General features: G+C 37.0%; 1 protein-coding gene across 2 annotated transcripts in view; it reads right to left on the bottom strand.

The window, feature by feature from the left end:
* MTM1 (myotubularin 1) overlaps window positions 1-17,557 on the bottom strand; it is a 46,096-nt gene that overhangs the window by 13,161 nt on the left and 15,378 nt on the right. For both annotated transcript variants that reach the window (XM_054839160.1, XM_054839161.1), the window contains exons 6-10: window positions 16,561-16,671; window positions 15,580-15,681; window positions 5,654-5,737; window positions 4,264-4,413; window positions 2,303-2,491 (exon numbers count right to left, since the gene is read on the bottom strand). In XM_054839160.1, the coding sequence (XP_054695135.1) occupies window positions 2,303-2,491; window positions 4,264-4,413; window positions 5,654-5,737; window positions 15,580-15,681; window positions 16,561-16,671 (636 nt within the window). The remainder of the gene's footprint in view (window positions 1-2,302; window positions 2,492-4,263; window positions 4,414-5,653; window positions 5,738-15,579; window positions 15,682-16,560; window positions 16,672-17,557) is intronic.

The raw sequence follows: 17,557 nt of genomic DNA, 5'->3' as shown, positions 1-17,557 counted from the left end.
GAATTGTGATAAATAAATGCTGTCTTTCTAAGCCATTGCAGCCACCAACTACACATCAGACTACAACCTAAAGTATGGTATAGCCTTTCTCCATTAGTGCACCTACATTTCTGTGTAGTAGCACAGTATCTCTACTTTACACTCTCTATCTCGTTCCTCGGATGTGGGGGTATTCTCAGAGCTGCCAGGCTCTGTGCTAAAAGAAGTAATGATCGTATTTTTTCTCTTTCCTTTGAGTATTATGAAGTCCTGGTGAGGAATGATTGTAATTTTAGCATCAGGGCTGCTGCAACTCCTACTGACTGTGTGGTCTTGACCTATGTACAAAGAACACAGGAATGCATGAGTAGCACAGCCCAGGATTTCGCTTATACTAATCTTCACAGCTATTCCAGAAAACCTTTTTCAGTGCTGATCAACACTGGCTTGCATTCATTATGTCATGGTCCCTCAGACCCAGAAATGCACCCTACTGCTTTTACTGCTATGACTATTTCATATTTAGACATATCAGGAGTTAATTAAAACATGTGGGTGAAATACACAGACCATTTAGAAAAGCTGAAAACTGTGCTTCATACTTCAGTAAGTATGTATGTACAAAGTTTGGCCATAATACATCTTTGAAACAAATGGGGCAAAAATTTGAGTTTGTCCAAGAACTGAGGGAAAATTTAACTTAACATAAAGATTGACATTCCTCCCAGAAGACAAACAGAAGGATTACATGTTTTTTTAACCCATAAAAATTCAGTGTGCAGAGAATAATGCAATCTGTAGAGTAAAATGCAAACAATTGTGGTAGACCCTCAAAATACAAACCATCAGATTAAAACCTAGCTAAACAGCCCTAGAATAGAGTCTCTGAAAGAACATGTGCTATACACAAAAAAGTCTTATTTCTGGCTTAATAAATTATATTCTGTATTATAGAGAAGAGGGCTATAAAGGTACAGATGTGTGCGTTTAAGTTGCAGAGAGCAAACACTAACTTAATTGTCCCCCTCTAATTCTGAAGCAACTTAATATTTGTTACATATAAACCTCCTAGAGGCAAACAAGTTTTACCATTTCATATTCCTTTCAGCACAAACACTGAAGAGGACTCATTCCACTAAATTAGTGTTCTGTTTGTGCCAAAAAACCTTTCAGAAGCTAGAATCCCTTCTCTCCCAGATAAGCACACTCATCATTTCACTAAGTTCTCAAAGCCTCTTGAGCTCATCTCTCTCAAGCTCTTTGCTGTGCAGACACACAACTTCACTAGTAAGTACTGAAGAGCGTGTCCACTTCAGTTGTGCTTGAGGTTCAGTGGGTAAGGGACTATTGTAGACATGGAGAGAAAGAAGTTGGTACATTCTCATATGAAGAAAGCATTAAGCTTGCCTCTCCCTAACTAGGCTTTTCATACAAACATGGAGCACATCCATGTCTGCTGTGCTCTCTGCCAAATCCAATGCTGACACACCGTGACCAGCATTCTCTGAGTATGCCTGAACAATCTGGTCCTCACCAGAGCTAAGAGGGGCAGATAGGAAATCAAGGCACATGGACACCTTTTCTTCTTGAAAGGTTGAACCAAGTGATCTTTCCAGGTCCCTTCTAACCTGGGCTGTTCTATGATTCTGATCCTATTTAGGCTTTAATTGCAGATTAGCAAAGGAATCGTCACTGTATCAGATGGAAACTACTTCTGTTACTGCACTTACCAACTACAGGCATCTAGAGAAGAATAGGTATCTAGGTATCCAAGATACCTAGAGTGCAAACCCCCAAATTAACTTATTCATCACTTTCCCTTTAGTTGCTGGATGCCTGGATAGGCCTGAAGTGGTTAGGAAGAAGCAAACAAAGGATGCCTATCAGTGGGCTTGGCTTTATGCCCATAGCCATCCCAGGACAGTATTTTCCCAGAGGATATGAAACAGAGCTGTGGCTTGCACAGAGGGGGCATGTCATTTCAACAGAGGACATGCTCTACAGCTCAGCCTACATCTACCTCACAGTGCAGTGTACTCATATCTGCTGTCAGTCCTGTGCTAATACCTGTGCTTGACTGATAGCAGACAGGGTAAAGCATGTCTGGAAATCCACATGTGGTCCTGAAACCCTGCTTATAACCTACTTCAGGCACTCGTGTCCTTTCATAGCTCTTGAGCCTTGATTATGTAAAGATATATTTGATTATGTAAATTTATCCACATTAAGAACACAGGTTCCCAAAAATCTCCTCACAGAAAAGTTCAAATTAAGTCTCCTCCCCACCCCCCTTCACAAATAAGACTATTCAGCATCCATTTACCTTGTTTGCGACTGCATTGACATTGGGCCTAGCATCATAGATGGTCAGTTTTGAGATTTGCCCGTTAGCCTCCCTGATGATATCAAGATATCTTTCATCATCTTTATTCCGCTTGCCACTCATTCCAACAAGGGGTTGACTGCAGCGCATAATAACAGCTTGAGTCTCTGGATGAATCCATGACAGAACCTAGTCACATGTCAAAATCACATTAGAAGAGACACATTTTATGAAAAAAATCATAACTTAAGGTTTAAAGTTACATTCTTTAAAATAGATAAAATGAAAACTAACACTTTTTATTTTATTTCTTCAAAAGATAATCCCCAGACTTCTCAGCTTCTTTCACTTTAGTCTCATAAAATTTAATAACAATAATCTTTAAAAGAGTTCATTCTCTTACATATTCCAGTGTATTTTAATATTTCCTACAAGTCTTAGGTTGCACAAATAATTCTAAAAAGTAAACTGGAAACAAACACAGCAATGCCTGCTGAAACTAATAAACCATTCAGAACAATGAACTCAGTCAGTGTAGAAACGGTGACTAAGATGCTCCAATTCTACAAGAACAACTTTTTCCTTTTTGTGGATAAGGAAGGAAAGTTGAACCTGTCTGCAGTATCTTGAATGTTTCCCCTTCTCTTTAAAGTACATCTTGTTCCTCAGCCCTCTTTACAAAGAGTAGACACTGGAGCAGAGTGCATGCTGCCTTTGTTGTTCTTCTGAGCCAGAGGGGACTTACCACAAACAAGAGATAGTGAGCTGCCCAGGAAACAGACTGCAGTGCAAGAGATTAAAGATAAGCACCCCAAGGAGCAGGCAAAACCTCCAACTTGATCACTGAAGAATACTAAGACACAGTATTCTCACCCAGTCTGAAAGTTGTGGGTTACAGAGTGAAAGAACATCAGAGTTAAATCCTCAGAAAGTATTCACTCCTAAAATACAACCCTTAGTTGTATATCTAGAAACAAGACCTGTCAGTATGTGTGCGGGTAAGTATGATTTTATTCTTCTCAGGAAATAACCAATTACTATTACCAAGGAAATGACTCTCACTGCATACAAAAGCCCTGTCACGAATTTTGAGATGACAGAGAAGATACAGCTAGGTTATAAGAACTATATGCACACACTATATATTTAACACATATTTTATACACATTATGTTATATATGTGTGTATGTATATACAGTAAATTTATAACTATAGGCCTAGCCTGTCAGTAAATACTATATCTAATAAATACTTATTATATTGAGTTTCACATCTGTTTGAAATTAACTGAGATTCAAGGCATCTTTCTGATACTGTCTAAGAATCTAGCACCTCTTCTGACTTTGCCAAATTGATATTAGTTAAAATAGATTGTATTGTTATAGAAATTAATATTTTCTATAGTGCTGTAAAAAGCTGATACATAAAAGTTCTCTTACCTCAAAGAATTTTACTTACAGAAATATACCCCAAAAGCCAAATGGCTTTATCTTAAATTCCACAGCCCAATTTAAAGGACTAAAAAGATCAAGAATTCACTACAGAAACTATGCATGAGGTCTTATTTTAGGACTGACCATTGGAGCGAGGTTTGCTTACAGGAGGATAACATTTGATACCACTTTTTATGTGCATCCAACAACAGTCAAACTAGTACAGATGGCAGTCAAAGGTTCATAGTTCATTAAGAAAAGGGAATCTGCAATGCTGGCAGTTGTCACTAGAAAATTCAAGTTAAAATCAACAAAGTTGGAATGGGTGATTATTGTGGGGGAAAAACGGAAACATGGCTTGGCCAAGACCCTAGTTTCAAGCAGTAAAAACCACCAGCCAATCAAAACTATTTTGCTGTAGCTATTTCCAAAAAAAGCATCCTCTGTGTCATATTCAGCAAAAACTTGTTTGGATGCATGCTTAAAACTAGCTATGCTATAAGGTAACTTTCATTACATAATACTCACCGGGATTCTATTTCTGGACCTAAAGGCAGCAACCTTCTTGAGATCATCATCTGTGGCATTATATGGCACTACTAGGAGCGATGGATATGTGTCACACAGTCCGTAATGTTCATTAATAAAAGTTACTCGCCACCGTTCATTAGGCAGTCCCTACAACGTAACACAAAGTTTTTCAATGTATTTTTGGCTGTACAAATAATAATTCTGCTCTTGAATTTTACACGACATTATGGCCACATGGTGGCAACAACCTACCAATTTAACCTAACTACAGTGCTGTTTCAAAACAATAGAAGAAAAAAAGATTACAAGACCACACAAAACAGCTCATTGCTGATGGATTCACAGCCTTAAACGACTGCATAGCTGTCTCATACACTCTTACATACACAATTATATTCTTAAAACAAGTTTCAGAACAATGATTAAAACTAGTAGATGTGTTTCTTTAACTGTGGGATTGAGCAAAGAAAATTGCCTTCTCTCCTCCCTCAAAGCTCTGCCTTTCCATTTTGCCTGCTGAAAAGGGACAATGGTCCTGAGAAGACGGGGAAGGAAGTCTCATCTCAACCTTTCTTCCCTGTAGCCTTTCAGGTTATAAATAAGATTCAGGGTGGCTTTCTTATTGAGAAACAAAAAGTTTTAGTTGCAGTCTGCTCAGTAAGGCATTTCATAAACAGCAGCCAGGAAATTGAGACAGACTGATAAGCCCTCCACACACGCACAGTGGGGTTTGTGTGGGTGTTTGTATTTTACCTTGTTTGGGTCTTAGGCCTCTAAACCTTGAACCAAAAAACTATGTAGGGGAAAAAAAACCCCAAATCTAAGGAAGTCCTTATTGTTTGATATCGATTTTTTTTTTTAAAAAAACCTCATATTTAAACCAAAAATAAATCATCTAAAAGACATTTTAAAATTAAATATATCATCCTCTTTCATTAACATTTTTCTAGAATCACCTAAAGACCAAGGTAAAATACTGATAGACATATAAATAACTTCTGTAAAGCAACACTGTTTCTAAAATAAGCTGCTTTTTTCCCCCTTCACTTCAGGAAGAAGTAGACCAAATCAAATCTATATTTAGGACCCTGTAGTTACATATTTGGCACATTCTCCCCACCCCTTGCTTGCTTAACAGTGGCACCTTGTAAGAGGTATCAATAACTTCCTTCAAAGAGCAAAGGCTACCTTCCTGTGACATTCTAATTTTTTAAAGGCTCCAATGTTTTATTTCTTTTCTTTACTTTTTTCCCAGTTTTATTTCCATCGTCTCCCATTCTCAGCTCCCCCCACAAAAGAGCTGATAAGAGAAATACATAAACAATAATTCCCCTATGTAAGCTGTTGGATGTGAAAGCACTGGGCAACTGCAACTTTAATAACTCACTTGTCTCCTGTATTCAGACATTGGATTGTACACCATCCATCCATTTTCAGAAAACTTTTCTTCATTTGCAAATGCAAAAAAAAGCTGTAGGATGTAAAAGAAGTTTATTACACCAAACTCTGACTGAAAGCGGCAAACATGAAGGCTCATCATCAGTTATACCCTAACGCCTGCCACAAAATAGGACTGACTTTTCCATGCCAGCCCCATTCTCTTTATTTAAATTTGATATTTATTTATTGCTGTAAAGCAAATACCAAGAAGTAACAAACAATACAGATCTGCTAATGAAATAATGAAAATGTGACAATAGGTGAAACAAGAAGTAACAAAATAATAAAAATTACTAAGCTTAAAGTGTTGGATTTTTTTTACTGTCAGGAGATTGAAATGTTCTAAAATAGTTTATATCAGTTTATTTCCTGTACTTCACATCCTCACCAAATAAACTACTGTCTTCTCACCCAAATTTCTCCAATAGGTACAGTTGGAATTACTGCATAAAATATTAGATGCTAAATTGAAAGTGCAAAAAGGTTTTAATTGCTCTTCATTGCCATTAGGAAACAGCCTTCTTTCTGCATCCCACTCCAATTGTTCCTTACTAAGGGAAATCCAGTTTACTGTAAAACTCCATGAAAATTAAAAAGTTGCCATTAAAAATGAAACTATCTACTTTTCTCTTGCTTTGTTGCTCACCCTCAGGACTCATTTTTACAACACAGCATCCTCACCCAGGATTCTGACAACTTCCTCATACCTTTTAGCTTCCTTCTTTCAATCAATTCCAAGTGGGCTGTACTAACTAACCAACCCATTTTTTCCTTGGTTTGCTTTTACAGTTTATAATGAAAACAAAAGTAATGTTTATTTTAAAAATCTCCTGCATTAAGAAAATTGATCTTGGTGGCTTACAAATGCTTCAGATGCCAACGGGAGCATGAAACGAAGACGCTTCAAAAAAAAAAAAAAACCAAAACCCAAAACAAAACCAACCAACCAAACAAAAAGCCAGAGAACAGAATACGTTGTCCTGAGCTAACTGAGCAACAGCAGCCAGAGCAGAAAGCATTCAAGAGCCCATCATAGCTCATTTGTAACAAAAAAGCTGAGAGTCTCTTAACTACTCAACGACATTAAAAGAAAAAATTGAATCCTAAACTGAACATCCCAAATCTACGGAATTTTTATAGGCGTAGACCAGAACTAAGCAGAAATGCATAAACATGGACAAGTGAGGAAAAAAAGTTCTAAGGTGCCATGATTACATCTACAAAGGTGAGGCAGTGCTTCAGAAGTGCACCATCAGCCCAGACGGAGGTTTCTGTAGACCTTCTTAAGGCAGACCCTAATGGCTCCAGGCAGTTCTGTTTAGCCTAACAGGGTACTATGGTTTAAAAAGTAAACAGCTCTAATCAAAACACAAAACTGAATCCCTTCAAAGGGAGGTTTTTTCCTCATGTATTTCAAATCAACAAGTATTTTGGAAGGACATTACTGCTCACATAAAATCCTTTAACCCACTAGTTTTAGAAACTGGAACTTTAAATTAGATCAGTATTTTAGAGCGAGTACATTCATTGGCAAGTTTGTAGAAGTAAACAATGCATTCCCAAGTTGTGTTTTCTGAATATCTTCACCATTTTTAAAGGGGTAGGCCTTCACTGTAAGTAAACATTACAGATTCTTCTAAGTAAACTGCTATCAAGTGGGATGGAGGGAAGAGATGAAGAAAGAAAAAGGAAAGAGGTGGACATCAACCCTATCAGAAAAAACCCACAACATTCCAGTAGAAGTAGATGCAAGTATCAGAAGTTAAGCAGAAAAATGGAGAACGGTTGTTTGTCTTAGTTGCAAACTAGGATTATAGCAAAACAGGAATACCACTATCTAAAGCAGTAGGTGCAACTGATTTGCTGACCTATTAATAAATGGCTACACACAAGAACTATCCCCTCCTCCCCAAAGGAATTTGCTACACCCCAAAGAGCAACTATGCTAATAATTCACCAAGGAACCAGAGTCAAAGGAGAATCTTGCAACAGTAGGAAACACTGGAATCCTAACCTCTTAAAAGAGGTCTCAAAGGAAGGAATATGTTATTTAAGTTGCTACTTACTGCAAGTTTCCTGGTGAGAACTTAAAAATTACCAAGCTTAAGCCCTCACAAGTAAAATACATGAGTTTAATACAGTGCACTGTGATACCTGTTACATAGGAGATTTTACTGATAAAAATAAAGAATGTGCTCCTCCAAACTAGAAATAAACAAGTGGCAGCTATGCTGCTCATGCCACCCACAAAATAATCCACAAGAAATCAGATAGAAAAGTGTATTTTGTTTTCATCTTTTAAAAATAGGTTTAAATTTTCTATGCATGAGGAGGGGATGGACATAATTCTTTCTGAAAGAACAATGCCCTACTATGTACAGCATGTTTCACTTAAAATGCCTAGTTACAGCAGCTTTACCACACCTGCTACAAAAGCTTTCAGTCACACAACCCACAACTATTAAACTTGACAGTTAAGCTCCATCACTTGTGTTGACATTCCAGGTAGTACAAATTCTTCCTATATTGCTCAAGAAAAAAGTCATTAGTAGCATGGATCAATTCACAAGAATAACAGAACACTACAATGAATGTGAAGGTGTATGGAGCAAAGTTTGGACTTGGATTTTTATTTGAGCAATTTAGAGGAAACTCCTGAAGTATACTCCAGCAAGAACAGTATTTAAAAATTAACTGTATCTAAAAACCTGAAGACTAAAAATTATTTTTCTTCTGCAAGAGGTGACTAAATTGTAACACAAATTTATATACACACATTTATATGTGCATATTGTGTACAGACAATCTGTTAATCTGGTTACTACTGAAAGTTTTACTCATCGTATAAAAAAAAGATGAAAGATCTGAATCCCACCACCCCCAACAGCCTTTCACTTCAGACTTAATATTTCAAGACTTGAAATACTCTGTGAAGATGGCCTGAACTTTAGTCCAGGCTAAACGCTAGAGTCTGAAATACAGCCACATCCCCACCCTACCTTAGTCCCACCTCTCACAACAAAATACTCAAAGCAATATATAAAGCAGTTTCAAAGAGTAAAAATGCTTCCTTCTCCACTCTGATAATCATAGCATGGTTCCATTTAACAATACACAGTTTAAAGTAATTTCTCAACCTAAGATTTTTGTACATTTGCATCCACTTAAAGAGCTCATTAGATGAAAGTAAAATTTGTATCCCTCTATGTATTCCAACATGACACAGCGGAAAAGTCAGAGTAGGAGAACATGCATTTAAAACTCTGCATACATTTATACTAATTTCATATAGTTCTATTTAATTTTAAACTACAGTGTAACTTCAGTGTAATAAGCAACCCACATTTATAACCATTTTAATACTAAGATTCATATACTTCAGCAAACATAAGATATATGCTTGGACACAGTTGTATTTTCTTACTTGTGTCAGTACAAGCCGTATTTAGCACACATTTGTACATTAAGTTATTTATTAGAAACAAAATGTGATAATGAGCAATGTGAAATAATTTCTACTGAGTAACTTTTTTTGTTGAATTGGACCTTTTATTATTCTCATGCACCAAACTGACAAACCCCATTATAGTGAACAAATCAATGTGATAATTATATATTTATATCCAATAAGGGTTTGTTATAGTTCAGGTAAGCTTTACATCTGCATTAACAACCCACGTATTTCCACTTCAGTCCTAAATAACCCAAGCTTAGAGATTAAATGCAGTATGTTTGTATCTGTATGTCTTGATTAACATAACATTGCTGAAGCTTTCACATGACAGCGCACATAATCTGAATGCAATTCTACAGTGCAGATGGCAAATGGGACAAATAAATTATGGGAAGAAGAAATTATGCTATTTACCATATATTCCACATAGGTTCTCATCTCATTTACTGTAAGATTTGAGAGGTGCTATCTTAGTAAAAATACATGGCTTAGCTTTTTGTGGATACAGGTTCCTTCAATATTAGTGCCCCTCTCATACACACAACCCCCTCTCATGTCAGGATGAAAACAGGGAAGTCACTTCACTGCCCATAGGCATTTAGTATGGACCAGCTGGGTGTACATTTCTGTCTTTCAGAGGGCAGAGGAAGGTCAGAGAAGCAAACTACATTAATTACATGACACCACAAAGCAGAAAAGCCCTGCCAACCTCTCTCAGTGCGTCATTATGCACACAGGCAAGCCTTTCAAATACCAGAGTATAATAAAAAGTTGGCCAGTTCTGCCCCATGCCTTCTTCATACATCTTTCCTTCCCTCTAGATCTGTAGTGCATTCCTGCTAAACCTTCCTTCTCCCCAAACAATACTTTAGGTACTCTGAGCCTCCACTCATTTCTGTCTTCACACACAAAATTCCATTCCCTTCTTTTGTTGTTAATCCTGCCTCTCCAACAAAAAACACTTCTCCGCAGCTCCTATTGCACCCAGCCTATTTTCCCAAGAATTAAACCAACTGTAGCTTCATTAGATGTGTCTACATTCGACAAAAATGGTTGGAAATATTAAAAAAAATAAAACTTACATACAAGATACATTCAGTTTCAGAACAATATTGCAGTAAAATAAAAGTGTGGGTTGGGGTTCTTTTAGATCAGGAACAGGCTTTTTAAAACCATGTGGTTTGTACAGGTATACCTGAGTCAACTCTAAATTAGTTTGGTTGGATACTAAGTACAAGCAACAGTACAAGTTTCAGGTAGACAACCTGCTCAATACATCAGTGTTTCCAACAGCGAGCCTGAGCTGACGTCCCTCCTCTCAGCACTGAGACCAGCCAGCCAAAAGCCACTTGAATAAAGCACAGATTTACCTTAAGTTACACTGATTACTGGTTTTATCTCACATCTTGGGCTCAAAGCAGGATAGTTTGCAATCACCTCCAATGCACTGACCATATCTGTTCTAAGTTTGATGGAGATTAGTGCTATATGTCTGATGGAAGCCCACCAATTCCTATTAGTCTACCAACTAACCAAAAATCAGTTTCAAATTATTTTCAGCTGCCACAGGAAACAGAAAGAAGAAATGAAGGAAAGCATTAAAGAGGTAAGAAATAAAAAAGTATAGTAAATCAACACTCAGAAAACTTACGGCATGCAAGCCTTGTGACTTATCAATACCTGTAGTTGGTAAAAACAAGTAAGACTTACAATACACCAGTTAAGATTTTTGCAAAAGCAAATTAAAGCCTCTTTGCATAGAATGGAAGTCGGGATTTCATGGTAGATCCATAGTCTAAAAGCAGATGACTACTGCTTTACTTGAAGCAGAAGTCTACTACTACACTTTTAAAAAGGCTTTTAAATCTTGTAACATTTTTGGTAAGCTACTTTTTATGCTTCACCATGCAAATAATTCTGTTTACTTCCTTGCAGGTGCTAATCCGCAATTTCAACACACAGAGTCTCTTTTTCAGTCCTCCTGCAGACTAAGCGTTTGCCTTCAACGTTCAATTTATGATTACCATTTTGCACGCAAAAATAATATGCGATACACTGGTTGCTCACAACACAATGTAGTTCTGCAAGATAAAGGAGAGAGCAGCTGCAATCTGACAAGACAGTTTGGCAAACAGTCTATTTACAAACAGTTATAGATTTACTCTATGGAATTACAGTACATAAATACATGTTCTACTTGTACATGAGCATATAACATATATACAATTTATTAAATATTTGATCAATCTTTAAGCATTACAAAAGAAGAAAGCAGCAAAACTAGAACAAGGTGTTACACACATGCAAAGAAAGTAAATTTTTTGTTTGTTTTTAACTTACTGGTTTATGCTTTTCATATATTATAAATCACTAAGCTTTTACTCAGTGAGAAGGCTGTCAGTTTCTCACTGTGTTTAAAAATAGATATCATTATCCTTGCCTTTAATATGCCATTACTACAATTCAGCCAGTTACATCTTACCTGCTCATCTAAAAACTAAGACCAGACATTGTAGTAGTTACATAATTAACTGCTGATCATTTGTGAATATGGTGACCTTACATCATTACGGCACTAAGACTGACCTAAGTCATTCCGAATGAAGCCTCAGGTCAAGATTTTTTTTGCAAAATCAGGTGCTCCATCAGATAGGCACCTATGCCAGGCCTCACGGCCATCTAAAATCATCTTTGTAGGTCCAGCAGCAACACTGGCATGATCTGACTCTCAGACATTTTAAATTACCAAGATAACTAGCTACATTGGGAGTGGGAGAAGTCAAAGTCAGCATGACTACCAGCATGTCTCATCAAAACTGGCACTCCCACAGAGTGATCATGGTTAGAAATAAATATCATGCAGGTATTATGGTGGCGAATAATCTTATAAAAATGATGATGTGTAGTTTCAAGATACGATCAGGAAGTGAAGCAGCTGCTATGCAGAAACTAAACTACAGAGACTAAATATATCTCATCTTTTGTGGGGTACTACAAACATTTAATTTTGGGGGGTTTAGGGTTTTTGTTTTCTTTTAAACTTTTTTAAAAACACTTTCAGCAACAATTTTCTTTCCAATTAGCATACGATTGCAAATGCGACAGAGGATTATGGATGGCAGCTGTTTGTTCCATATCGACTAAGCTGTCAGTCACATGAGCTATCAGATTTTACATTATGTTACTGATTCAAGGAGATCTGAACCCAACCTATGCTCAAATTGGAGAGAGACAAGAGTTAGCATCTGGAAGTAAGCACACAGCACAATGATGAGACACTGACAAAGAGCTGTGAGCAGACCAGTGATTTATTATAGGCTCTCAAACACTGCTGTTGGGATGGTGATGCAGAAAAGTCTTCAAAACAGTAAGTACACTCCACTGAGAAATAATGTTTTGGACTGTACTTACCATCCATTTGTCCGAGAATGGTATAGCATGAAGAAAACGGAAGCAAGGCATCTCTAAAAGTTCTTGGTTAGGATCAGCTCTAAGGATATGGTTCCACTACAGATAAAAATCTGTCAGATAAAAATCTGACATAAAATATAAAAATACAGATAAAAATCAGGACAGTAAAGGTTTAGACCTTTATTGATGCCTTCTTTCCACTGCAGAGCTGCACAAGCATCAGTGCTGCTGAACCACCTGAAGGTCAAGGATGAGTTCTACAAGGTGGTCTGAGCAAAGTTACCAGTTTAACACTGCTAAAAATACAACGTCCCTCTCTCCTCTCCTGCCTGCTCCCTGTTACGCTCACATACCCTCTCCTGCACTGGTTCTGGTGCATACCGATTTCAAACCAGGTCTCCTCAAACTGTTAAAAGTGGCACAGGACTAACTCAGAAAACAGTATTTTGTGCTGGATAAGTGAGCTACATTGGCTTACTTGGTGATTATACAACTGTGAGTTTGATATAAGAGGAATAATCAATCATATGGCTGGAAGGTAGAGAGATGGAAACCAGAGAAAAGCAAGAGCTCAGCATTGGAGTAGCAGAGGGCTGCCATCTTCACCCAGCTGTCATGTGAAGCCACAGCATGTTCTTTATAAAAGATGTCCCTGATGGAGCTAGCTGCATGGTCAGACTCTCAGCATACGTTCAAAGGAGGCAGGCATGCACAGCCCAGACATCCTGTCATATTCAGAGAGTGAAACCTTGTTCTAAACCAGCCACTGAAAGAGGCAGTACCATCATTCCTCTTCATTCATACCCACCCATAGATGCCCTGACCCCATCCTCACATTGGACTAAGAATGAGGAGATGACTGAGGGTAAAGCTCTTATTTTTTTTCTCCTTCTTTAGCTTTAGTCCCCTATGTGGTTCATCATGCAGCCCCAAACTCACACAGGGAAAACAAAGGCAGGAATGAACAACCAGGCAGAAACACTCACCTTTAGCAGGATCAATTTAAGCTGTTTGCTGAAATATGGCAAAAGTACACCAAAAATATCACACATTCGCTTAGCTCATTTTAAAGTTAGGAGCTCACCAACATTGCGACATTGGAAAATAAGGGCAGGTGAAACTTCACGTTATAACATAGGCTCACTTTATTTCACTCCAGAGTAATCATAATTTCTAATGGTTATACCCCGCTCCAGACTTTGCTAAGAGATACAAAGTACAGCTATTCTCCATGTTGTCACTATCTTCCCAAGTTTTGTGCTGTACTGAATCTGAAGGTAAAATTACCTCCGTCTTGACTGAGCCTTTTGTTATTGAGCATAACTTCTATTGGCAAGTTACATTCAAAATGGGCCAGGCCACGTAATGATGAGCTTTACTAGGTTAAACAGGAGCAACTAATAAGCAGGAAGTGTACTAGTCCACACATTACTCAATACCATCACTGGACAGGAAAACTGGGTCTTTTTGAATGACAAAACCCCAATACAAGTCCACATCTCATCACCAGGTTATTCAAGCCCTGCAGCTGGATTGGACACCATAGAAAAATCCCGCAAGGGACTCTCCTAAGTTATAACTTAATTTGTCCACATTCACTACATGCAAATCCACACAGCTCCTCAATATAAGACAAAAAAAAAAAAGAAATTCTTCACCATGAGAACAATTAAATATTGGATGAGATTGCCCAGAGACATGATGGAATCTGCCTCACAGGAAACGTTCAAGACTATGCTTGACCATGCCCTCGATAACCCAATCTAAGGTCCTACTTGCAACAGATGCCTGGCCCAGATGATGTCCAGAAGCCTCTTTTGACCTAAACTTCTTTATAATTTGATATTTCTGCACATAGCTTTCTCTTTCTTTTCCATCATCCTTTTGAAGTCCATATATCCTGTCATGCTTTCAATCATTCTCTATTGTAAGATGCATAAAATGCCAGCAGCAGTTAGAGATATGTTCACTTCTTCTACAACAGTTTTCTTTGTGAGTACAGCTCCTCACACCTACTCAAATGTAGAAATCTCAGTTTCATTTAATACCTATTTGTCCACAATACAAAAGATTCTAAGCAAAAGTGTTTCTTTTTTTGTATGCTTTCATTGTACAGACTGTTTGCATACAGAATGCAAAACTTCTGCAAAAAAGTTGCAAAGAATTAAATGTTTATAGACTATAGCTCATTGATTGACATGTATCTTCGGAGAAGGAAATAAGATTCTTGTTGCAGCCTCATATACTCAACAATTCTCTGAACAAAGTTCTTAATAATTCATAGCAGAACCCTCTAACATTTTGTGCAGCAAGGTCTTATACAATTATCCTAAACAAAAGCACCCTAATAAAATGTACACTGAATTTTACAAAACACAAAATAAAGCATTTACTAAAGAGATGTCAAAATGATCCACTGAGCACAGTACACACATTTCAAAGAAACATATAATGGTTAGTTAACATCATTGTCGCTTGACTCCTTCCATAAGATATTTTTATTTTTTTATTTTCCCTGAAATAAATTTGTGTAAATTCATTAGTGTGTTAGCTGCCTGTTGTACTGTTCATCAGTTTCATCAATAAAACAAGTGTTGTCTTACCATATCTTCTCTTCCTAAATAAAACTCTTGATGATTCGTATTTTTCATTGCCTCTGAGACTGCCCAATAGTTTAACATTTTCAAGAAGTCAAGTAAGGCTTGTACTACCATATTTTCTAATTAGGGATGATAACTTGCAGACTCTATCTAAACAATGAAATCTGTATGGACCAGAGCTGCTCAGTAGTTTACCTGAAGTATATAGCATCCATAATTTTACAAATACATAGATATTGCAAATGTACAAAATAAAAACATTAATTCTCTTTAGTTCATGCCGACACTAGATTCTGTGGGTTTTTTTTTTTAAGCAGCCATGATGTCCATTAGTAGGCCAAACAGTTAAAGCTAGTTGGCAAGAACCCTGCATTAAGGCAACTCAATAGCATAAATGATGTAACTTACCAAGTTATGTGACTGAGGAAAAGCATATTTTGTGAGGACTTCAAATATATCTCTTCTGCTGTGCCCTTCTTGTTTTAATGCAAACCGTAAATTTCTCATATCCTAAAACAAAGGCATTATCTTTTAAGTGAACCAAAGCAGTAAAATACTTTTATCTGATGTACAAATGTTGCATTATACACTAAACATGATTTAGAATCTGGTTGCAACACACCTCAAACCACTGAATGTTCAGTGTTATTTCTTATCCCATAAAACAGAATAGAGCATAAGAAATCTACAAATAAAGCAGTACCACATTCTGTGTGGTGCAAATGCTGCTTTGGCATAAAGCCCTCAGAAGTGACTGTATCTGATTCACTAAAGAGACTCATGGGCTATTCAATGTTTGCAGGATGGGAGTTACTCTGTTTTCAGAAACGAAAATTTGCCAATAATCTGTCTAGACTACGTTGTCCCTAACTATTTTCTCATCACTAACATCAAAAATAAGCAATCTGCACATTAAGTGCTAAGAATCAAATGTGTATACAAACTCCATTAATGAGTCAAATAAAGGATCCTGAATTATCCACTGGAAACTCCCCTAAGACCATATTTTTTCATGGCAACATAATTTTTTCTGAGATAGCTGTTAGATAAGCTTTCCACTGCCTCTACCAGCTTACAAAAACCCCATCTGAGATGTTCGTCAAAGATTTTAGGACGACTAAAAAATTACTTTTAAAACAAATGAACTAATGAAGCAATGCAGGAGTAAAGCCCTAAAACAAGACTTCTGTGATTTGGAAAGGAAGACCAATCCCTCTCCTCACATGCAGGGTTACATAGTCCTTTATACAAAAGGTATTTCCCTGTCCAGTTCCAAGAAGATCTTTTTAAATTCAGCTGTGAGGAACGTGTGTGTTTTTATTCCTATAAATAGGTAAGCAGTGAAAAAAGGAACTCCTATTTTTCTACTGAACTATTGGAAAGTCTTACTTTACAGGTTATATCTAATCCATATGAATTCTCTCCTCTGCTTGAAGCTCCTCCCATTTTTTCAATCCTTGAAATTACACCCAATGGAACATTCAATACCACAACTGGATCCTGCAAGGAAAGTTTGAGTAAGGAGAAGATTAATCTGAAAAGACAACTCTCACAAAATGTTCCTACGCATTCTACAATAGAAAGCAGAGGTGAAATACATACAGAAAGCAAAAGTGTATTTCTGCATTTGATTGTGTTTTCCCTCCCAACATGTTATGAAGTCTGGGTGATGTTCAAGGCTGTTGAGTGACTGTACAATTTAACATGCAACAAAAATACTTCATGCCTAACAGAGTATGCAGGGAAAAATGATGGCAACACCCTAAAAGATGCCTTCTGCTACATACTTCTGATTGTCCCTACTTGCTAAGACTCTTTTATTGATATACAGAATAAATGAAAGAGATTACTAATAGAGTTAGCTGCAACCAGAAAGACCTCATTTCAATAGTCCTAAAATTTTATTTTTAAAAAATATAAGAATTACAAAACAGATAACAAGCGTACTTTATTCTCTTTCATGTTGCTGCTTATCGAACACACTACTATTCCCCCCACTCATGGGAGGTTCTATTGATCAAAGTATTTTTATTTTCCAACAGCAAGGACAATCAAAATCTTGGTTTACTGACAGTCATTTTAAGAGCTATTGCACATCATTAGTTGCTGCCCTTGATCTATCACAGAGTAAGTGTAAAGGGAACAGCTATCAAAAAAGCTCCAACAGACAAAAGATAGTCAGTGTGATTAAACCGTAATCTTACCAGGCAAAAATTACACTTTTACAACACAGTTAACTTTAAAGAACTTCCATTTTTATACAGATTTCTCAGTGGCACAAAGGCAATTACTATTTAGTCATTACGCAATTAAGATATCATTATTACAAACATTACAAATCATTTCAATAAAAAGTCTCCCATGCAATTCCACAAGTGTACATGTG

The sequence above is a fragment of the Grus americana genome, chromosome 12, assembly GCF_028858705.1.
Source record: "Grus americana isolate bGruAme1 chromosome 12, bGruAme1.mat, whole genome shotgun sequence".
Taxonomy (NCBI): Eukaryota; Metazoa; Chordata; class Aves; order Gruiformes; family Gruidae; genus Grus; species Grus americana.
The sequence above is the reverse complement of the archived record's forward strand: the minus strand, read 5'-3'. Positions and strand labels throughout refer to the sequence as shown.